Source organism: Hoplias malabaricus, chromosome 3, assembly GCF_029633855.1.
Source record: "Hoplias malabaricus isolate fHopMal1 chromosome 3, fHopMal1.hap1, whole genome shotgun sequence".
Taxonomy (NCBI): Eukaryota; Metazoa; Chordata; class Actinopteri; order Characiformes; family Erythrinidae; genus Hoplias; species Hoplias malabaricus.
The window spans coordinates 33,505,130-33,529,240 of NC_089802.1; the positions used below are offsets into that span (position 1 = coordinate 33,505,130).

Sequence of the window (24,111 nt, forward strand, 5' to 3'; positions counted from 1 at the left end):
TGGGTCAATAAATACCTTTGAAATGAACATCAGGTAGTATTCTAACTAATAAAATTACTATAACGCTTCACTGACCTGTAATAAGGCAAATAGAGCATCTGTCTTTGATAAATTGGGCTCAGCACTGTAGAAACTGCATTATGTAGTTTCTGAAGGAGGATAGAAATTCCTCCACTTGACCCTTGATGTCAGGACAGTGCTGTAAAGGTGAATTACACTCTGCAAATGCAGGGGGAGCCCAGGAGCCAAAACACCTCATTTTACCTAGTGTTCCTTTAATTGGTTGTAGTTATAACAAATAATAGCCCAGTGTTTCTACGGTAAAACATGAGGAAATATATTACATTAGGTAAAAAGAAAAAAAAATTTTGTTGACAACGTATAACACGTATTTTAGGACTAGACCACAACGTCGCAAAAAGGCAACATTTTTCCTTAAGGCCTAAATTGTGTTTATTAATAAACAGAATAATGTTAAATAGTGTTTAATCTACGTGTGAAGGATGTCTCTTGTAGTTTGACCAGAGGAGGATAGGTCCCCCCGTGTGAGCCTTGGTTCCTCCCAAGGTTTCTTCCCCCCGCTCATCTGGGGGACTTTAACATTCTAAACGTTTTCACATTTCATGTCAAAACTGGGTCTTTACTGGAATTCTGTGCAGCTGCTTTGTGACAAAATCCGTTGTACAAAAAAAGCGCTATACAAATATATTTGATTTGTAGAGTACACAGTTTGAAAAATAAATAAATAAACCAAACGCCAGTAAATCTCTGTGGACTCTGTAGGCGGGAATATTGAGCAATTTGAGTTGCACCCACTTGTTTTTAAAAATTTGAGGGACATAGACTTTGGGCACTACATCTCTGGGGACTTGGTAAAGCAATGGCTGGACAGCCCGTGTTTCTCAGTGAAGATGTGGTTTCACGTCTTCTCCGCTATGAAGACTTAATCCCTCGGTTAGAAGTGGCTTTAGGAAAGTTTTCTCTCCGCGACAGTTCACAGCTTGTTCAGCCTGTGAGGTCTTTGATGCCCATACAAGACCACAATGGGTAAATACTAATTCTGACTTTAAATTCAGTTTAACTTCGTTAGACGGGCCGTTAACGAAAATCTAAACCTGTTTGAACAGATTTTTGGTGCTGATGCCTGCATACATGGCTTATGATGGCATTTTGTGTACGAAGATATTGACTTCCTACAAACGTAAATCAGTGTTTAATTTGCCTTCGACACAAGCCACTGTGCTGCTACTTGACCCTGAATATGGCAATGTCAGTGCGGTGAGTTGTAAAAATATTTTCTGTACTATAAACAAATCTGCAGTACACTGCAAGGAAGTCTACTGCTGTGACTTATTCACTATATAGTGCACTATTTTGGTGTTCTGCCATTGTAGAACAATTTTCTAACAGTCCAAAATGCACAGAAAATATAGTGATACAACCAACGTACAATAGTGAGTACAGATACCCATAATTCCACAGCGTCTACCCTCCTGAATTCAATTCCCTATGATAGTGCTCTGTATAGTGAGTCATATTGGATAGGGAGCCATTTCAGACACAGCTTATGTTTTCACATGTAGCAAATTTACTTGTGGTTGAATCTTTGTTCTACAGCATTTTAACTTCACCCGTTCATGATAAATATCTGCTTTTACTATTGTTTTTCACCGTGGCGGCACGGTGGTGCAGCAGGTAGGTGTCGCAGTCACAAAGCTCCAGGGACCTGGAGGTTGTGGGTTCGATTCCTGCTTCAGGTGACTGTCTGTGAGGAGTGTGGTGTGTTCTCCCTGTGTCTGCGTGGGTTTCCTCCAGGTGCTCCAGTTTCCTCCCACAGTCCAAAAAACACACGTTTGTAGGTGGATTGGCGACTCAAAAGTGTCTGTGAATGAATGTGTGAGTATGTGTTGCCCTGTGAAGGACCGGCGCCCCCTCCAGGGTGTGTTCCTGCCTTGTGCCCAATGATTCCAGGTAGGCTCTGGACCCACCGTGACCCTGAAATGGATAAGCAGTTACAAATAATGAATGGATGGATTGTTTTCCACTAAAGCTTGTAATTTGGAAATACTTAAAACACTTCACATTTAGGTATTCCTGCTAGGAAAATCAGAAAAGTGTTCTCAACTTTTAAGTTTAGCTTATAAAGTTCTATAAATGTCTTCTCGCCACGATTAAATAAGATTATAATTCTGTTTCCCAATTATTCATGACAGGTTATGGGGGGTTTAAAGATCACACATAAAAGGACAGCAGCTATGTCAGCCATATCTGCAAAAGTAAGTCCTTTATATATATTTTTTTTCCGGATATATGATGACTTATAAAGTATAAGACACTATTAACTGAACATTTACTTTCCTTTCATTAGCTGTTGAATCCAGCTCAGTCAGACATACTGTGCATCCTAGGGTCTGGCCACCAGGCATTTAGCCATTATGAAGTCTTCATGCAGCTCTTTTCATTTAAAGAGGTAAGAGAAGAAGCAGAGGTATGGTGTAGCTATTAGGATTTTGTTCCCCCACATTGTGATCCCAGGAATATGAATTATGAACCACTGGCTGACATTGAAGCAGCACTAGGTAAGATTATAATGTTTTGCTCCTGGGGCTCCCCCTAGTGTAGTTTTTATTCAATGCATTGTACTGAAATCAATGGGAAGGGGTGGATTCCTACCCTCCTCCAAGGGTTACATAGTATTTAGTCCAGAGCAGCAATGACCGAGGCTTTATCCTCCCTATTACAGATCAGCGAATCATCATAATAATTTTGTAAGGCTGTAATTTTAAGTTAAAAATATTACATAGTTCAATGGTTCAGTGGATTTATTGGATGTGATCGAAATATTGTAATAAAAGCATACATATTTTATATAAACATACCTTCAGAAGGTATAAATTGCTATTTTGGAGATACATGTTTTGATTTGGACAGTGACAATATGTATAATTATGAATACCAGACCCAAAAGGAATTATAAGATTTAACATAAACTGAACTACAGTTAAGATTTTTTTTAACCTAATTTAAAAACACTAGCTTCCTTTCACTTTTTGTGGAAACAGCCATTTCAAAAATAAAATGTTGGCTACAAGAATAAAACACTTTGTCTTCCATTAAAATGTATAAAAAATGTTTTTCTTCTTAATTTCTTAATTTTTCACTCCTTAAATCTAGTACAGAGCTGCCATGTTGTTTCAGGTCCGTGTATGGAGCAGGAGAATGGAAATGGCAAAGCGATTTGCAGCCAGTATCCAGGGCCCTGTCAAAGTGTGTTCTTCTGTTAAAGAAGCAGCTGACGGAGCTGATATCATTATCACTGTCACTAAATCAAGCGAACCAGTGCTGTTTTGGGAGTGGGTTAAGCCTGGAGCACATGTTGCAGGTAAACTATAGCTATTTCACATAGATTGAGATGTGTCTTTAATCTAAATGTGTATGGTATTCAACAATCCAGTTTATACAGTTATAACACCAAGGCCTTTAAACATGCATTTAGCATGTGTACAAAAGCTTCCATTAAAAGCTACCATTATTAGCTTCGTAGCTCCAGTCTAAACACACTATTATTGACCAAAAACCAAAGATCTACTAAAAAACTAGAAAGTATCTTTGTCCTTCCTAAAGTGTCCAGTTCCAGTTACAACATTGTTCTGTTAACATTTTACTTCTTTTTGAACAATTTTGCATTTCAAAAGCTACAATGCATGCTCAGACTGGGCATTAGCAGCTTCAAATAAGATAAAAACATTTAGCTATTGGGTAGAGTTCCACAACTCCAGAGAATAGTTTCCCAGTACTGCAGCCCAAAGTTGTGGAGTTAATACCCCTCTATTGTTATTTTTGTGGTGACAATTTTATTATACAACATAAATTAAGGAAACCACACCTCTTCAATGGATATGTAACAGAGTGTTGTGTTTGTAATGGAAGCGGTGGGGGCATGCAGACCTGACTGGAGGGAACTGGATGATGTTTTGATGAAAAACGCTGTGATCTACGTTGACAGCAGAGAGGGAGCTGCCGCGGAGTCAGGCGACATTATTCTGTCTGGGGTACAGTTTAGTGACTAATTTAATCTAATCTTTTTTTTTGTGCAGATACACTAACATTTTGACTGGTTTTCCTGAAATAAACCCTTCAATCACAGAGAACCTTTGCTTTATCATCCATATTATTGTTTAGAAACATTTAACATGGACCTTTGCTGTCATTACATCAAATCAATGGTGTATTAATGGAATCAGTCACCAGTGATATACATTTATAACTCCTCAGGCGACATTATTCTGTCTGGGGTACAGTTTAGTGACTAAATCTAATCAGTTGTTCTCTGATCTGAAGTTTTTTTGTGTGTGTGTGTCATTGCACTAACACTTTGACTAATACTTTCCTTAGATGTTATTAATGGAATCCATTACAAGAGATATTCATACATCATTGTTTTCTATTTCTTAAGGCTGAAGTGTTTGCTGAAATTGGAGACGTTATAAATGGAACTTCCCCTGCTCACCGTGAGAAGACAACAGTGTTTAAGTCTTTGGGTAGTGTTTTTTTTCCTTACTCATAAGATACAAGATTGGAATCAATTCAAATTGTAGTAGTTGGAAAAATGGCAATTTCCCAAAATCAGACTGAATTCCTGTGGTAAGAAGCAGACTGCTACTAATTTCTAAACAGTGTTTGCTCTTTGATATTCTTGATATTTGTTTTCATTTTACCCTGGTTGCTTTCCCTAGAGACAAAGAGGAATTTTTAAACCTCTCTTCAAAGCTAGGACAGTCAAAAGGTTAAGCCTTCTCCAGATGGCGGAGCTCGATTTAGCTTGCCATTTAAAATCAGGTTTAAGGACAATAGCACATTTTCTATTTCTATCTACACAAAAAGGGATCTAGAATGGTGTATCTGTTTAGATGTTAGCCTTATCAGCAGTCATGAGTCCTGGAAAGCACAACTGGCTCCTAAACTGGATACTAATATGTGCTTGTTTTTCCCGATTTCAACATCAACTGAACTGATTTCATTCATTCGTTGTCTGTAACTGCCCATCCAATTCTGGGTCTGGAACCTACCCGGAAATCTCTGTGCACAAGGCAGGAACACACCCTGGCGGTGACACCAGTCCTTCACAGGGCGACAAACACTCACACTTATAGACACTTACATAGCCAATCCACCTACCAACGTGTGTTTTTGAACCAATGGACAAACCGGAGCACCTGGGGGAAACCCACGCAGACACAGGGAGAACACACCACACTCCTCACAGCCAGTCACCCGGAGGAAACCCACGCAGACACAGGGAGAACACACCACACTCCTCACAGTCACCTGGAGGAAACCCATGCGGACACGGGGAGAACACACCAAACTCCTCACAGTCAGTCACCCGGAGGAAACCCACGCAGACACAGGGAGAAAACACCACACTCCTCACAGTCAGTCACCCGGAGGAAACCCACGCAGACACAGGGAGAACACACCACACTCCTCACAGTCAGTCACCCGGAGGAAACCCATGCAGACACAGGGAGAACACACCACACTCCTCACAGTCACCTGGAGGAAACCCACGTGGATACGGGGAGAACACACCAAACTCCTCACAGACAGTCACACGGAGCGGTGCTTGAACCCCCAACTCTAGGTCCCTGGAGCTGTGTGACTGTGACCCCCTTGACATTGTAACAAGACAATCAATATTATTTAATTCAGTGAAAGTGGTTTTAATCTTGTGACAGATCTGTATGTATGTTACATAAAGGTTAAACTAGTGTCATGTCCGAAGTCCATTTTTACTTCTTAAACCCTCTGAAACTAACACAACATGGCAAAACATACCTCCACTTTTGTTATTAATTTCTACTTCTGTATAAGTGTTTCAGGCAACAAGCAGCATGTCCATCATTTTTGTAATTTGTGTCTCATCAGGTGCTACATTTGTGTAACTGCAGAATGCACTTTTTTGGTTATTGCAGGAATGGGAATACAAGACGCTGTCTCTGCTAAGCTTGTGTTTGACAAGTGGAAGAGTAACCAGTGAAGATCAAACACTTACCAGCTTTCAGTAAAAATATTCTTGACTTCTCAGACTTCTATGTAGTAAGTATGTAATGAAACACTACTGGACAATATTTAACAAATCAACTGTGACTGCAGAAATGATTATTCAAACAATTTGAGGTGATAATCATCTTAAGAGTATCAGTATTTCAATTTAGAGCACTCAAAGAATAAAACTGATGGTTTAAACAGTGTAATCGCTATTAAATACGGTAAAACAAATTCAACATGGTCTTTATACTGTCCTAGACAAAGTGATTTATTTGTAAAAAGAAGTGGTTTTGCAGAATTACTGTTCAGTTCATTTGTACACCAAGTACACAGTGAAATCTATTCCATTTTGTGATCTAGGATGCCTTAATCTTGCCATTTGGCTTAGCTCTGAATTTATGTACTTACAAAAGATCTGCATTCATTCTGTTTGTTGGTAAAACTATAGTCTGTACAATACTGTTCAAATAATAAAATCTAACTTTGAGTGACTATGACAATGTAGCAGATATTAGATAGCAAAAATCGTAAAACAGTAGTGAAACAAATTAATTTGTTTTGCTGATATTCGTAGTAACTGCCTGACAACAGCATTTATCAATTACACTTCAGAACTTCCAAAGTCTTCCTTCAGGGTTTCAGGAAATTAGTTCTTGCTTACTGGGTTCCCTTAAAACAAAACGCTTTAGTGTGCACAACTTATGTAAAAGCCATTACAGGTAGGTTTAGGTTTTGGCAATTCTTCATTTTCTATACATAAAAAAGCAGTGTAAACAAAATACATGGGCTCAACAAAAAAGGGACAAAGGGAGTGTTTTTAACTTTACATAAACATGAAAAAAGTACATTAGAAGGCAGCAGGAATTTCTCAGGGTGAGGAGGTATTAACTAGGGAAAAGCCATCCACCATCTCTTTGAGACAGACTCTAGAAGCCTAAGAGAGTCAGTTATACCGAAGTAAGTCTAATTATATAATACACGAGTGTGAGAGAGACATATTTGTATGGGTATGATTGATTAGAGTCTTGAACCCCTAACGATTCTCCCCACCGTTCCTGATTCTTCAGGTGAGCTCAGATTGCAGCTGGTTCTTTACAAGCGGTCACTTCAGAGAAGCACACACTTCCTCTTTCTCCTCTTGACTGGTGGTGGACACAAGACTGCCCGGATGGCTTCGTCAAACACCGTCTTAAGGCCACGCTGAGTTAAGGCTGAGCACTCCAGATACTTTACAGCTCCTGCACAATAAGAGAAAGAGTGTCAGTGATTATTGGAATAAGAGAACACAATTAGTTACAAATCTAGAAAAAAAAAAAACCTTTGACAGCTGAGCCATAAAAATATTATAATAATAAGTGTTCTATCACAGTTATAAACAGCAGTCAACCCTCTGAATTACAAAACTGTTCAGCAGACACCAGCTACACAAATTGTAGGCTACTACAGTCAAAGCAAATTAATTACCAGTGTTAAAGCAGCAATTTCTGAGGAACGCTCATTTACAGATAGGAGAACATTGTATTTTAGAGATTCTAACATAAGCGTGGTGCAGACTTCGGAATGGCAACAACGATAAATTAAGACTTTCGTGGAGCATTACTCCAGGGCACAAAATATTGACTTGCTTGTAACATTGACTGTAATGTAACCAGATAACCTGAGATGTCCCAGAGTAGTCATTCACACATGCAACACACAGCATATTTTCTGCGTCAGGCGTGCTCTCTCAGTGGGAAATAAAACACGTGTTTTAGGTGTGTCGCAGTGCCTGTGCAGTGCGTGCAGGAGAACTCCGGATCATTTCCAGTGCCTTTCTTACATGCACTGACTCAGATTTCACCCAGAGTCTTTACCAGGGTGCGAGGAAGATAAAGTCCGGGTAATGTCCGGGACGATTATAGCACATATACACACACAACTCCTCAGGGTAAATTGGAAAATTGCATGTGTGAAAGGGGCATATGTGAACTCAGTGCAAGACCTATCAGGTTTGAATTTTCTTTCTGTACCACAGTTAATGAAAACAGATATTCTGCATTTTTCTTTTTTACAAAATACTGCTTACAACACAAGTTTCCTTTGAGTATGACCAAGTACAAAATGATAATCAGAGGTTTAGGTTAAAAAGACATATAACACTTGTACCTTATTATTTCATAAACTCCTCAGTAGTAAGAACAGTTCAATTGTATGGAACACTATGTAAGATGTGTTTTTTGCTCTTGTGCACTATACTGAAATCAATGGGCATTGGGTGATTTCCAAGTCTCCTCCAAACATTACACAGTACTCAATAGCAACGACAGAGACCCTATTCTCCCTATTACTAGTCCATGAAGCATCACAGCAATTTTGAAGCTGTAATTTTAAGGTAAATATATTATGTATTGTTTCTTTAAACTGAGGAAACTTTCTGGGCAGAAGAGACTTTTAGGCCTTTTAGTTTTCTTTTCAAAACTTTGGTAAAGAATCACTAGAGCATGTGAAAGTGTGCATTATTGTAGTTATCTGTTTCCCAATTTCTATAGTGTTTTGTTGCTTACATGTGATCACAAATATAGAAGGATATTTTTGCAGCATCAATACTAACCAATTTCTTTAGCCATAGCAAGGCCTTGAGGGTAAGTGATGGGAGTGAGCTTCTTCTCCTTCAGCTTCTCAATCGTATCCTTGTCATCTCTTAAATCAAGCTTGGTCCCAACAAGAATGATTGGGGTGTTAGGGCAGTGATGTCTGACTTCAGGATACCACTGGGGGGAAAAGGGACATGTGTCTTAGTTTTAACATGAAAGAAAACAAAGAAAAGTAAACATGATTTGGCTCATTTCTGAAACAACATCTTTATCAAGGTTCCACAGTGGCTGGTCAACATTTACTCAGCCTGCACAATTATAAAAGTAGACAAACAGAACAGAGTGTCTGAACTGAATTTTAACCGTTGATCCTTTAAACAAATGTCAGAGGATGAAAGGCTTTGTTCTAACACAAACTCAACCTACTACATTGTGCAATATTTATTTTTTTTGCCTGTTAGCACTTCCTTCTGAGAACCCAGTTTTATTCTGGGTCCACTTTCCTTTTTGGTTAAATTGAGACATCTGTCTAGAACTGTCAGCACTTTACTTTCTTAGCTATAGACATCTAATGCAATTTTAGGGAAGTTGAGTTCTGTAAGACCAGGCAAGGCTATCTGGTCGTTTTATTGTTAAAGGGAATGAGCAGCAAAAATGTTCCATTTAGCTCAGATGAAGTTGATCAGGCAAGAACAAGTCTTACTGTAAAGTTTTACTTTCGTGGTGACTTCTAGTGTTTGATGACAAGAGTTTTCAAACAAGGAAATCCAAATCATGTTTTGTTACATTGTATCAATCCAATACGTTTTGCGTTCCCATTTGCCATGACATTCCTACAACCTGTCGTCTTCACATATTTGGACTAAGTTTCCTCATACTTGATACTACAAAGTGCCCTTCTGACAATGATGCAGTAATTTTTATTCCCTATACAGTGTGCTAGTTTGTGGTTTGGAATAAAGTAGTAGTAACGCAGTGGGAATCACAGCTGTTTAAAGTTTAGCTTTAATTTTTGTTTACTACACTGAGACACAGCATAAAACACCTCTCTGAAACACTAGATATCTCGGGGTTTATATTTCCTTGTGCGTGCAACTCTGAATTTTAAAGCACACACAACTGAAACATTTAATATTATATAATATTCACTGTTCAGTCAAACTGAAATGTCAGAAGGTCAGGACCAAACAAGGTGTGTGTGAAAGCACCGTAAAAGAAAGTATCTTACCTTGGCACGAACGTTCTCAAACGATGCAGGGCTCACCAGTGAGAAGCAAATCAAAAATACATCCTAATAAATAGAAAATATGAACAGAAAAAAAAAATAATAAAATAAAAATAAATAGTGAGAAAGCTAAATAACATCATGTATATCAACAATCATTAACAATATTTCCTTTTTCCTCATTGTTTTCCTTCTTGCTTGAACACTGACTGCACTTGTTTAACTGGTATAAAAATAGAAACGGATAACAAACAGAGTTGATAGCAAACAGAGGAACCATTCAGTCTCAGTGCCCAAATAAGTAGTGGTTACAAGACAATAAGCTACTTTATGTACTGTGCAACAAACACCCACAGATTTTCCTTAGCAATTAAAACCTGCACAATGAATGAAGCCCTGTACTGAGTTTGACAAGCGATTAACTCTAAACGTCTGCAACGTTTTATTTACAAGTCTGAATGAATTCCACAGAAACTGTAGTTTCATGCTTAATCTAGTGAACTCTAAACACTGAGAATAATGAGTGGTCAAAATATATTATGAAAATTCATATTACCCATCTTTTTTTAAGCAGTGTATGCTGTTATATTTGTACCGTTTGAGGATAGGACAGTGGTCGAAGCCTGTCGTAGTCTTCCTGCCCTGCTGTATCCCAGAGTCCCAGGTTCACTGGCTTCCCATCTACCATCACATTTGCAGAATAATTATCAAACCTGTAAACAAAGAACTTGATTAGCTGTGCAAACTTGAGTAAGGAAAAAACAATCCAAACATGCTTAAAGATAAAAGAATTAGGTGACCAAATAGTAGGTAGTTCTCAGAATATAACTATACAATCATAAGAGCAACTGCTGAGGATATTCACTTACACTGTGGGGATGTACTCCCCAGGAAAAGCATTAGTTGTGTAGCTGATGAGGAGGCATGTTTTACCCACAGCCCTGTTTAGGAAAAAGACAATGAATTAATACCAGTAATAATTGTATATTTCCTTCATTCAATTATATGCTATTATGTTAATCAATCCTGGAGAATACATATTTTTTCTGGCATTGCCTGATAATGATTTCATACTGTCAAACCTCTACTCAATAGGATTTTTTTTAATATGTGGTTATGGCTTCCCCCTTTCTCTATAAATTACAGTTTGAGAGTTTTTTTTTACGCTGCCATATATGCTCTTTTCATACAATCAGTTCATTTATTAGCCAAAATTAATTTGATATGGTCGTATTCTATTGATTTCCCTAAGATTTTTGCAAATGAGAACGACTTGAACAAAGATGTAATTAATAGAATTCTAGAGAATGTTCCTATTAAAAAATTGTTAAAAGGAGTGTTGATAGGAAACAGTTGTCCACAATGTTTTACATTACATGGCTGGGTATGCTGGATGTGAGACGTTGTTTTTACAGCAGTTTGTAACTAAATAAACGTTCGCCAGATATTTGCTTAAAAAAATTGTACAGATGTTGTAAGGCAAAATACTCCCTGAAGAAGAACTGTTTTCTCAGATGTACTACTGGTTTCCCATTATCAACACCACATAAAAAACCCCAGAAACCTTTAGTGTTGTAGCCACTGTGGCTCCTGGAATGGGTCATGTTTCCCTACAGTTAAACATTTCATATCAAAATACTCAGAAAGGTAGAATTTACACCAAGCATTAGGCGGCTGAGCAGATTCTGAAAAACTGGTTGAATTTTATTTAAATGGTCACAGCTACGCGGGAATTTAAAGAAACTTTTTAACACACTAACTGCGTGTTAAAATTTTACCTCATCTCTACTAACAAATTGACAACGCAAAAAAAAAAAAAAAAGTTCCTCAGTCAGTAGTCGTTATCGCTAAGTGGCTGACTCCGTTAGGGTCAGTGGGGGCTGGAAACGGATAAAGGAATGCGGAAAACTTGGAAATGCGAAAGTGTTAGCTCACTTTATTGTGTTTTTAAAGTAAACTGTTTCGAAAAAGCCTCGTGTCGGATATTTTTAAGTGGTTGGGTTTTTTTTGTACTCTAGGTTTACTCTACTGTCGCCGGCAATGTTTAGAAAGGTCAGTTTAGCTAACGTTATAGTTAGCAAGTGGGTAGAAATAACGAAAAAACCGTTTGGTAACTACTTTTTCAGTTTACAAGGTTTCTATCTCACTAAGAGCAAAATGTCTTAACCGGCTTAATACGTGGGTATTGTTATATCGGTTAATGAACGGACTTGATAAATATTAACTGCTACTATCTTAAAGCTCAATATAATTACTAACAGAGCTCATAATGACACATAACGTGAGCGTCTGTGACGTTAGCTTAGCAAGCGACCACAGCGAGGAATAATATCTCTATCACTGGTACAGTGTCACACAGCGACAGTGTGTACTTGTTCTCTACACAATTTTCGTTCAAGTTTAAACGATCCCATTTAAGGTGGAATGGAAAATTCCAAGAAGACACATTCAGCTTGGTTAAAATAATCTATTCTGAAGGAAGAATACATATACCCACGAAGTTTGTAAAGTAAAGAAAGACTTTAAAACTTGACAAAAAGCTACACAAAACTCACCCATCTCCGACCACCACACACTTTATGGCCTGCATTTGTGGGACGCTGGTTCAGGCTCCAAAAGTCAGCCTTTAGGAATCGAGCCTGTGAATCAACAAATAAAGCGACTCCTTCGGCCGGTTAACCGGGTTTACCTCGTCTTATTCGCAAAGAAAAGTCTGATGCGGACGAAATAAAAAATTAAATATTAAACCAAGCTGTGGGGGGAAAACACCGCGTAAATACAGAAAACAAAACGCATTCCACAGCACTCGCTGACTTTCGGTTAAACAAACAGCCAACACCCAAATCTGAGCTCGGTCATCGGGCTACAATCACTGCCCTCCTCTCAGCAAGGAAAAATCCCTCCTCTCTCAACAATGCCATCAAATCAACACCGCCATCTACTGGAACGGTGTTCTCTCTTTCAGGGAACGGTAAATGGGAATTCTCCATTTACTTTCTCTATGTCGTCTGCTATTACATCTACATACACTCAACTTTCTTCAACATTATATTTTTTAATGATGAACAGAGAACTGTTTGCATTATAGGTACTTTAGAGCTATTAAAAGCATATTAGATAAATGTTCCAATTGAAAATGTTTAAAAATGAGGTGAAAAAACAGTATTACCATAAATGGCCGGCAATACTGGGTTGTTTTACAGTGTTTTAGAGTGAAGTGATTTGCCTGAAACATATTTAATCCTATTTTTGTGTGCTGTGAAGCAAATTAGTCCCTGAAAAAAGGTATTTTCCCAGATTTACCACTGGTTTCATTAACACCCAAACCCATAATCATCTTGTAGTGTTGTGCCCACTGTGGGCCCTGGAGCTTGAAAGGCCATCAGTGCAAGTTGACAGGATTGATTCCTTAGGTGTTTTGACGAACAAATCATTGCCTGTGAGAGACTGTCTTTGGAACATTTTAGCTTCAAAGTGGAAATGCTTGGCCGTGGCTTTGACTTCTTATTTCAGGCATGATCCTCTGAAATTTGGAAAACACCACACAGGACTCGTAAAAAGTACAATAATCGCCTGTGCACACCATTAAATATCCAACATAATAGTGCAGTTCTTCCAATTTACCTCAAGTGAAATGTACAATATATAAAGACCATCACCAACAATACACAATGACTAGAGTTTTTTCATACACAACGTTTGTGTTTATTATGAAAATACCAAAACTCAATTTCATCTTGTGCTACATTTTGTCGTGTCCTCTTTTGTGCATGATTTCTACCATCTACTGTCGACGGTTGGTATTGCAGTAACTCCATAGTTCCAAGAATTTTGTGATGAGAGGGACAACAGTCAAGTTTGACTTCACATATGATTTCACATCTCACATACGGACACCACCCTTTTCCACAACATTATGAAATTTGTTTTATTTGATTTAAAACCCTTGCATGTCAGAAAACCTTCAGCAGGTTCTCAGTGGAGAAGAAAAACGAAGCTTTTCCAATGCGTCCAATACAAACTTGAGGTAACTATTAATAAAAGGAAAATTAGGCTGATTTTTCTTTCTAAATGCTTTACATAACTTAGTGGTGTATTTTTAAAGTGATTCAGTGTTTTGTTGAGGACTGGCTGATTGAAGAGTTATTTTCAGACACATCTTTACATGTGTTTGGAACCAGGAGTTGCCAAGTCAACACAAACACCATTTTATCCTCCACAAACAGTGAACCTATATGTTGAGTTTTAGGTTTCATCACCTTTATGATTGCCAAAAACCTTTCTATTACTAAATCTATTATAAAATAATTTCTCAGGGATCAGGCAGTGATAACCACTGCATTAAAAATATTAGGAGTTTGGAAATGTATCAACTTCCAGAACCCCCAGTCTGTTTCCAATGAGTTCCACTGTGAAGGCAGGTAAATGGAACTCTTAAATTATTTTTGGACCTGCAGGGCTGTGTCACCAGAGCATTTGGACTAAACCCATTTATTGTTTAAAAAAGAAAGGAATAATGAAAACAATGTAAACCTGGATGGAAGAGGGAGGAAAAAAATAAATTGTAAAAACTCTAAAGACAGGGCAGCACAGTGTCGCAGCAGGTAGCGTCACAGTCACACAGCTCCAGGGGCCTGGAGGTTGTGGGTTCGATTCCCGCTCCGGGTTACTGTCTGTGAGGGGTTGTTGTGTTCTCCTTGTGTCTCCGTGGGTTTCCTCCGGGTGACTGTCTGTGAGGAGTGTGGTGAGTTCTGTGTGTGTGTGTTTCCTCCGACAGTGCAAAAACACACGTTGGTAGGTGGATTGGCGACTCAAAAGTGTCCGTAGGTGTGAGTGAATGTGTGTGTGTGTCTGTGTTGCCCTGTAAAGGACTGGCGCCCCCTCCAGGGTGTATTCCTGTCTTGCACCCAATGATTCCAGGTAGACTCTGGACCCACCGTGACCCTGAACTGGATAAGCGGTTACAGATAATGAATGAATGAACTCTAAAGACATTTTCTCATATAAAAATAGTACATTTGCTCAGTCTGAACCAGTGAAAAGAGAACAATTTACAGCATGTGCAATATACAGTGGTAAAGAACTGACTTTTTTCTGTGAAGCTCCACTGCTTCTAACATGCTCTTATGTACTTAGTCTCTGAATTTCAGACAGCTGCACCAAATGAATCCATCCCAGACAAAACAGCTAAAAAAATTACTCTTTATTGGAACATTCCACACAACCAAAATATAGCTTCATTGCAAAAGCCAACCTGTGGTCCCTTGATAATTACAAAATAATTTTGAAAAGTATTTACAAAAATACACAATACAAAGTTTAGACTAAGATCAACTCAAATACATAAAAAATAAATAGGGATTAATAAACAGCCTTAGTTTGCAGAGTACTTGAAACTCAATACACTACATGGGAATTGGACAAAAAGGCAAATCATTAGCCGTGCTTAAAGCAGAGAGACTATTAACAACATTTACAAAGAGTACTTTAAAATACATTCTAGTTCCTTATATTTAGGTTCGACTTACTGAACGTTTTCGAGTGCAGTTCAGAGCAGTCCTACTGTGGCTCTGCTGAGTGCATGTTGTTGGCGGAACACAAGAGGAGCATAACCAAGTGCAAGACAGGGGTGAACTGTCTCGTACGGGAGATACAGGAGTACAAAGTGCAGAGGCCAAAACAAGAGTTTCGGATGCAGTAGTGTTAACTGTCCCCAGACTTGACTGGATGGATGATGGATGGATGGAGGGAGGGAAGTATGGCTTATGGCATAATGTCTCCTCTGTGTAATAACTGTCTTACACTGAAAAGCAGTGATCCAGCCAGGTTTTTGATCACTGCTGTGCAGGACTGCCATGCACCCGGAAGCGGTAGAGACAGGTATATTCCGGGTGACCCCAGTTACTCAGCACTCTGAGCTCAATGATCTGGTAGGCTTTGGGGTTTTCCTCCTGAAAAAGGCAGAATATTATAAACCGTACAGAACAAATAAAACAGCAGGTATGCATTTAAAAATTAAATAAATAAATAAATAAATAAATAAACATTCAATATGGTTCATAGTGTGCCTCTGTAACAGCTTTTATTTTTTTCTGGGTAGTCTTTACACAAATGGATTTTTACGATACATTTCTTTGAAGATCTAATGAGAACCACGAGAAAATTAGATAGGTCAGGTACTGATGATGGATGACTCTGGATCGCAAATTGCACTAAAAGGTCCTCCCAAATGCATTGGCTGGAGTTCAGTTTAGTATACAGGGAGCTTCCCTTTCAGTCCTATAAAACGCTTACACACATATCTCACAGGTCTAGTATCATGAAGTCCACCTCAGGAAGAAAATCCCTTGGATTTGCATTTACGGTTGGAAAGAGCACTGATGCAAATCAGATTTCTGCCTCACAAATACATTTTGTGACCAGGTGAATGCAAGCAAATCTTATCTGGACTCATCTGTAAATGGCACGTGACATTTCCAAGTGTAAATATGCTTTGAAATATGCCATAGGGCTCTATCATGGTTTACATCGGCTGAGTCAATTTATTCAAGCCTCCAAAAATCACTCAAGAGCCAAAAAGCCTGCATAGATCCCTCACCGTGACTGGATAGGTTTGGAGAGGTTCACCGTCATCCTGGTAAACGTATCGGCCGAGAATGCGCCCTTCCTCCTGCTGTTCATCATCCAGTCCCTATATTTGCACAGAGCAAAGAGACAACTCACTCATCTGAACACATCATTAGCAGTTTAAATTTAACACAATCCTTCGTCCTTTTGTGAGCTGTGTCACTACATAAAAATGCTATTTATAAAAACAGGAAATGAGCAGCCACAGTATATCCATAACCTATTCAGAGGTCTGTTTATGACAACATCTCAATAACAACCAACTCAAATGGATACTGCATAGAACATTAGAGTATTTGTTTACATATCCACATACCATGCCTTGTGTGTGTGTGTGTGTGTGTGTATATACACACATCAGATACAGGGGAGAGGAGATATTTTTTGCAAATGCCAATTTTTTTTGGTAATATAAATGTAATATGATTTTATTCCAATTCAATTAGTCTGCACTCTTATGGGCAACTGTTGATTACAAATGGACACCAATGACTAGGGTTGGGCAAGTGATCCAAAATTAATGGAAATTGACATTCAGAACTTCTAATCAACATAAACTTATATACATTAATTATATCAATGTTTTTTTTTCTGTTATGTCTCCACTGTGAGTTCATTTACTGTCCCTTTAGTACCACACGACCAAGCTGTAGTCACATGATTCTGCCCCTATCGGCCATGCGGAAGCAACCTAAACGTTGAGGCTGACCAAGTGACTCGCGAAGCTAGTACCAAAAAAAAAAAAATAAAAAAAAAAAAATAAAACCCCACACAGGGTCTGTGTTGTGGACGTGCTGTGTTTTGACTATAACTAAGACAACACGGAACAAACAGATGCCAAATGTAAACGCTGGGAAAAAACACTTTCAGTAACACAAGCCAAAAACACCCCACACACCAAACAAACAGTGCTCAAAAAACGAGATGAATAAGCTCCCAGCAACATTAGAAATATAGCCCATATTTAACACTGGAGCATATTTACAGCACAAGCCTCGTCACTGAACTATGAAGGTCAAAAATACAAAAACAAAATAACTTCATTAATCGTAATCGTGATAAAATATACAACTGTCATATTGATTCGCGCTCATATCGCCTAGCACACCCAATGATATATGCACACTGTAAATTAAAAAGTGGTATTATTTGTGTTCTGCGGTTTAGATCCTCTTTTTAAAATGTGTCCTATATTAATCTGAACGGACCAAACCTCTAAACTGAACCATCCCCCATATGCAAAACAACTTTGCACCTGACATGTTCATTCACATGCAAATTCTCTCTAATATTATACATATATTACACAAGAAAAAGTGCATCCCCTGGATTTAGGAACTAAAATTTAGAACGCTTTATTCTTTGGACAGAAACAAAGGAAACAATGACTACTGCAGTCGGCTGAGGGCTACAGCACACCACAAAAATGTGTCGCTTCAAGATACATAGCAGGTAGCCCAAAGCTCAGCTGTAGTATTACAGAAAAGCCTCAAAATAAATGTAATGTACACACGAACAAACCTGTGCTACATATCTGGGCCATAATGACAGTATCCACCCAAGTACGACGTATTGTAAAATATGCTCTTTTTTTAAAAAAATCCATGTCTTACATATACGGTAAAGTTGCGTGGTGCGCTGCTGATGTTGCCTGTAGGTGACAGGGTTTTAGGGATATGCTCCAGAGAAAAAGCTGTAGGCACGATCTTCACAGACAGACGGATCACTAAATATCCTTGCGAGCCTCGAAACGCCCAACAGTTACCAGGATGAACATCCGGCTGATGAGAGGGAGAGTATACAATTTTAAAAGAAAGCAAAGACAGAAAATACTTAATGAAGTTAACAGATGTATGATAATGTTAATTAACTACAAGTGAAACTGTGCTCACCTGTATGACAGCCCTGGGAGACTGGGAGAAGTACCAAAGAGGCAGACCAAACAGACTCATAAGTGCAGTCTTGGTTTCATACGTCTCTGAACAACGTGTGCTTAGAATGCTTCCACCTAGAGACACATGACAATGCAAGTTTACAAGTTAATTTAAATGGTAGTGCAAAGCAAAGAACGCTATCACAAACTAGTGCTGGATGATAGGGCAAAATTGGTTGGTGATATTAACTTCCTGTTTGTGGCACTTAAGTATATCTGAGGGGGGAAACTTTTCAAGATGGGTGGCGGCCATTTTGAAGTCGGCAATTTTGGATCCAACTTTTGTTTTTCCCAATGGGAAGAGTCATATGACATATCAAACTTATTGGGAATTTCACAAGAAAAACTATGGTATGCAGCACCTGAAACTACGGATACTGGAAGCCTGTGCTAGCATTTCTCCTGCGGTGTTGCTATCAGTGTGTGAAGAGTGGGAGAAGAGGGTTCACATTGACAATCCAACACAATGGGCAGTACTTTGAACACATTTTATAAGTTGTCAGGAACTTGTAAATATCCCATGAAAGAATAAAGTTATGTAAAACAAGCACACCAGTTTTTCTTGTGAAATTCCCAATAAGTTTGTTGTGTCACACGACCCTCTTCCCATTGATTAAACAAAAGTTGGATAAAAAATGGCCGACTTCAAAATGGCCGCCATGGTCACCACCCATCTTAAAAAGTTTCCCCAGTCTCAAATACTAATGTGCCACAAACAGGAAGTTAATATCACCAACCATTCCCATTTTATTGAGGTGTATCCATATATGGCCCACCCTGTATATTGAAATACTGAAAGCGTTTTTTTAATAAATATTTTATATTGCAATGTATATTGATATAGAATTATTGTCCAGCTCAATCACAAACTAAACCTTATAACTTAATTTGTTTATAATTTTTCATAATAGTTTTTCTGAGTTATTTTATTCAACTTTTCTGTCCTGACAAAATTAAACAGCTGAGAAACTACTCCATGGAAATGTTATTCTCCTTCAATGTATAATGCTTGCATTATACTTGATTTATAAAGCCCAATAATAAGCTGATAAAATATATTTTGTCATAGCCTCTAATAGCAAGTGATTTATAAATTCCCTTAATATATTAAAATCATTTTGCTTTACAGAACATACACAAATTCTCTTGTTTTGTCTGCTTTGAATTTCAAATGAAAACACAATATACAGAGTCAGGGAAATTTTCAAACCATTTGTATGTGTGAATCTTCAAACGAGCTTTCAATACCATACCTCCTGACTCCAGAGCATAATCCACAAGGCCAATGCGGTCCTGAGAATACAGCTTCAAAGCATTCTGCACGATGAGTTGCACATTCTGTTGAGAAAAAGGGCACAAATAAGCGAAGGCTGGATACATTTCCAAAGAAATTTTAGATCTTTAATAGTTATACCTCCTCGGATATTCCTGCCTGGCTAGCGGTTTGCAGCACAGCTGGAGTGATGGTCTCTGCACAGGGCTTTTGCTGCATCTGCTCCAGCTGAAGGGACACATTACCCAGAATGCTCCTCTCCAGGGCAGCTAGTGAGGCTTGGAGGTTTGAGCTGCTCACAAACTGAGTGGACAGCCATTGCAGCAAAGAGTCAGGCAGCTCTGCTCCCTCTGGTGGTTCGCTGCCATACAACAGAGATCGCAGCTCCTGCCTTACCTGTGCAGACACCTGCAGTGGGAAAAAAAAAAAGGAGAAGAAATTTAGTTCACTAGGCCAGACCTATGCTGTAGTTGCTTAAGACAGAAAAATAACAACATGCAGAGACTAGTACAAAACTCAAACATATCCAAGAATGTCAAAACTACTGTTTCAGACAGCAAACATGAGAGCTACAAAAAGTCATCACTTTAGACAAATCAGGACAGTATTAGAGCTTGCGTGTTTTCCTCAGTTCTTGGTTTCCTTCAAGGTTTTATTCCAAAAGCACAAAAAAATCTGTAAACATAATTCTTAGAATCAAGAGGATCCATAGAGTGCAGTAATTTAACTTGAATGGGAAAAAATATGGCAATGTGGAAAAAGAAATTCACTTCTGTGAGGCAGCATTTTGGCGTGACAGTAGCCAATAAACAAATATGGAGGCATGCTACTGTTGAGTAATTACTGCAATTCACCTTTTGGTATGCAAATAATTAATAAAGTAGTAAAGTACAAAAGAATTACTACAGTAATAAAGCAGGGGGAAGTTTCATTAGCAATAAGCATGTCACTCACTGTGTCATGAAGGGAGTCCAGCTGTTCACATCTACCCTTACAGCTCATCACCCCATGTAGGTCACTTCTTATGCTGCCCAGTGCCTCCTCCAGCCTGTGCACTTCTGCAAGCAAAACTGCTCTGGAAGCTTCATCCACTTCAACACTAAAAAGAAATGGGGTCATATGGTGAACAGAAGCATTGCTGGAATATTTCACACTTTATAACAGATGCAAGACTTTACTGCGGGACTGACCTGACAGAGGGTGGAGTTTCAGCCACTTGTCTTCTCTGGAACTCCTTGAAATGAAATATATATAAATTAGGCATGGCATAGAGAAATAATTATATATATATAAAAAAATAAAATATATATATATATTTAAAAATATTTAAAAAATAAAATATATATATATATTTGACAAATGGTGTCAAAAAAAATAAATATTTAATTTACAATACCTCTGTTTTAAGTGCTAAACTCTTAAGAAGAGCTTCAACTTCAGCAAGTCGGGACTCTTGATTCTGATTCTTTTTATCAAACTCTTCCTGATGCTGGAAGGTAAAACAAACCAAAGAAAAAGGGGAAATTAAAGATAATCTACATTACCATTACCCTCTTTTCCCGGCTTAAACAGCACAAATACCGCATTGTTTTCCGTGTTCGCTCACCTGCTGTAAATTCTGCTTCCCTTTCTCCATCTCTGCTTTCAGCAAACTGACCCTCTGCTCAAACTGAGCGCTCACCCACTGACTCAAGGTCTCTCTGTCTGTTTCTGCATGCAGCTTGTCCCTCAAAGAGCTGTAGAGTCCCAGAATCTCAGTGTGCCGCTTCTCTTCCTTGCTGCTAGATGTTGATACTCGGTCCCACAGCTGCGTCAGGCTCTGCTCTAACCGTGCCAACCTTTCAGTGAGTGCTGCAGCTGCTGCGCTCATGTCCTACTCAAAACAGAGGAGCGGTTTTATTAATGTTTCTTAATCCCAGCAAAAGTAGTCACTAAGGAAATGTTCAATCTGTTCAGTTCATTTTGGGAAGTCTGAATTTAACATGAATATATTCTTGTAAGGCATGTTTTGTAAGGCTATGAACTTCTGTTTACCACTATAATGTACTAAGCTCATATAGTAGCTGTCATGTACAATGCATGGAATAATTTGCAACCTAAATCCCAGACTGAACAAAAATTGTGTTGCAATCAGGAAGAATTTAAATATTTATACGGCTTGGAGACAAATCTGTCCATCATATACTTTTGGGTTTGAAAAGGGAGATGAGTCAGATGGTAATGACCTCTCAGCAAATTTAGACACCAAAAAAAGGTAGTGAAATGGGAAGTAGGCACTGGCTCTAGAAGATATGTTTAATATGTAGTGATGCCAGAAGGCATACTTTACTTTTTTTTTTTTTTTTTAAACTATTGAAAGATGTTATCTCCATGTACCTCAGAGTGTGTGTATGCCAGGCCCTTGTGAAGTTCACGTTCACTATTTTCATCCATAGAAGCTATGGGGGAGCTGAACAAGGAGTCCGACGTCCAAGTCGTCTTGTTTGCGGCAGGAAAATAGGCCCAGAAGCTGGACGGACCCCAACACCACAGAGCTAAACAAAATAGAATGTAAGGTTAAGATAGATTCATGCGTTCAGAACTGTAAAAAAAAATGCAATGCAACGAAATGCAAAAACCCTCCTCTTCCTCTGACACACATACTGCGAGCTTTCATCAGTAGCATGCATGAGTCTCAACATACCGAAGAGCAGCAAGAAGGGAAGTAGTATCAGGAGAAGTCTCTTCAATAAGGGCAAACACCTAGATGAACAAATAAAGTATGTTATATATTTTGCTGCAACACAACTATAGTGTTTTACAAGAGTACACAAGCCTGAAAATAATGGCAATAAATAAATAAAAAAATAATAATAATTTAAAATAATTATAGTTTACAAGAAAAAAGGCACCAAGAAAAATGCAATGTGTTTTAAGGCAAAGCCTTCTCGAAATAAGGGGTGGGGACACAACAAAAACCCAAACACCACCAAGTTTACTATAATCGACATCACATACAAAAGATCAGTGGACATGCAGGGTTCATGGGTCCGTTTGGACAGTTAAGACCCCTGGTTTGATTCACCACAAAATATAAAACAGGTTTAATGACGTTTTTGTGCTTATTGTCAAATGATGTACCTAAGTGAAAATAAGTATGTTTCCTCAGAGAACACACCTTTGCATATTTCAATGAACAAATACTGTTTACTTAGAATTGCACATGCTGAGATTATTTATAATAAATAAATAATAATAATTCCATCATAATACAAATGTGGTCCAAGAAAAAGGTGACAAATTTCATATTATTAACTTATATTTTTTCTCTAATATGCCAAACCCAGCAAATAAATAGCAACTGTGCCCCACCACTTTCAAATATGTTCACTATTAACAGTGTGTTAGAAAATCCCCCAAAACATGCCGTCTGACCAATGGGTCTTAAAAACTGTTTGAAGCTCACCTTGTCAAGAAAAAGACATTCAGCAGTGACATAAGCGTGACCAGCTGATACCATGCTGTTCCTAGCCACCAGAATGCTCCTGTCACTGCTTTGCCTGCGCGGGGGAGAAAAATAAATAAATAAATAAATGAATGAATTCAGGCCTTGGAGAAGATTAGACGATGGACTAGTGAAGTAAAAAGGGGCTGCAGCCAGGGATTAGGGTGAGTAATCAGCTGAGGGAAGAAGTAGGAAGCCGCAATTCATTTTCTGCGTTAGTCACACAACCGCCCACATAAAACTGAAGGGAGAAGAGCACTGCTGAAGAAGCACCAAAAACGTAGATTTAGCTCTGACTCTGCAATTTCATTTGCATTTGCTTCAGTGAAACAAACACTTGAGAAGTGGGGGGGGGGGGGGGGGGGTTCTTTAGGAACCTATTTAAATAAGCAGTGTAGAGCTTTTAGTTGAGTTTCTTTAATGAGCTTTTAAACTCTAAGATATTCTGCTTTAATTTATAGCTCTGGCCACAATTCTGTTCCAAAATACACTTCCCTCTGTCAGAGTCTGACCTAGAACGGTTGTCCTACATTCACAGATTGTGGCTTTATCTAAACAACTACAAAGTAACGTCTCCCTTTCTAGGAAGCGACTAAGCTGGAATAAATCTCATTAGCCTGAGGTGGGCCCTCTGCCAAGTCAAGCTAAGCCCAGCATAAAACATCCTCCCAATAGCAAAGAGCACAAGCTTGTCAAGACTTGAAGAATTTGGCTGTTTTGAAAGAGACTGCACACCGTAAAGAGGACAGAGGAAAAACATCAAAAACAAGCAGTAATATTTAAAGTGTTGTTTGGGCAAAAATACAAATGTGCACTTTTTTTTAACACCACTGTATAGTTTACAACTGGTGCTTTAGTTTTGCATTGAAGCTGAGGCCAAAGAAGCTAACAAGCAATGGGCACTGTGCATACTGTTAGACTAAATCACAGACTGCCTAAGAAGTG

General features: G+C 38.5%; 3 protein-coding genes across 11 annotated transcripts in view; 1 reads left to right on the forward strand and 2 right to left on the reverse strand.

Moving 5' to 3' along the window:
• The first annotated feature begins 859 nt into the window (after nt 1-859).
• LOC136692898 (ketimine reductase mu-crystallin-like) lies at nt 860-6,265 on the forward strand. The gene is made up of 8 exons (XM_066666623.1): nt 860-1,047; nt 1,128-1,278; nt 2,214-2,276; nt 2,369-2,470; nt 3,199-3,382; nt 3,931-4,052; nt 4,457-4,541; nt 5,976-6,265. Exons 1-8 carry the CDS (start codon nt 881-883, stop codon nt 6,038-6,040), a joined length of 939 nt encoding a protein of 312 aa, XP_066522720.1. The 5' UTR covers nt 860-880; the 3' UTR covers nt 6,041-6,265.
• On the reverse strand, nt 6,252-12,448 carry rac1a (Rac family small GTPase 1a). Its single transcript, XM_066666624.1, has 6 exons — nt 12,405-12,448; nt 10,719-10,790; nt 10,445-10,562; nt 9,853-9,915; nt 8,642-8,801; nt 6,252-7,289 (listed from the first exon to the last, which is right to left on the reverse strand). Exons 1-6 carry the CDS (start codon nt 12,437-12,439, stop codon nt 7,159-7,161), a joined length of 579 nt encoding a protein of 192 aa, XP_066522721.1. The 5' UTR covers nt 12,440-12,448; the 3' UTR covers nt 6,252-7,158.
• A 2,604-nt stretch (nt 12,449-15,052) lies between these two features.
• sun1a (Sad1 and UNC84 domain containing 1a) overlaps nt 15,053-24,111 on the reverse strand; it is a 28,330-nt gene continuing 19,271 nt past the window's right edge. For all 9 annotated transcript variants that reach the window (XM_066663045.1, XM_066663042.1, XM_066663046.1 and 6 more), the window contains 13 exons: nt 23,128-23,221; nt 22,366-22,424; nt 22,059-22,216; nt 21,289-21,555; nt 21,079-21,171; nt 20,873-20,916; nt 20,637-20,781; nt 19,824-20,090; nt 19,663-19,747; nt 18,369-18,484; nt 18,090-18,257; nt 16,448-16,540; nt 15,053-15,800 (listed from right to left, as the gene is read on the reverse strand). In XM_066663045.1, the coding sequence (XP_066519142.1) occupies nt 15,684-15,800; nt 16,448-16,540; nt 18,090-18,257; nt 18,369-18,484; nt 19,663-19,747; nt 19,824-20,090; nt 20,637-20,781; nt 20,873-20,916; nt 21,079-21,171; nt 21,289-21,555; nt 22,059-22,216; nt 22,366-22,424; nt 23,128-23,221 (1,706 nt within the window). In that variant the 3' untranslated portion in view covers nt 15,053-15,683. The remainder of the gene's footprint in view (nt 15,801-16,447; nt 16,541-18,089; nt 18,258-18,368; nt 18,485-19,662; nt 19,748-19,823; nt 20,091-20,636; nt 20,782-20,872; nt 20,917-21,078; nt 21,172-21,288; nt 21,556-22,058; nt 22,217-22,365; nt 22,425-23,127; nt 23,222-24,111) is intronic.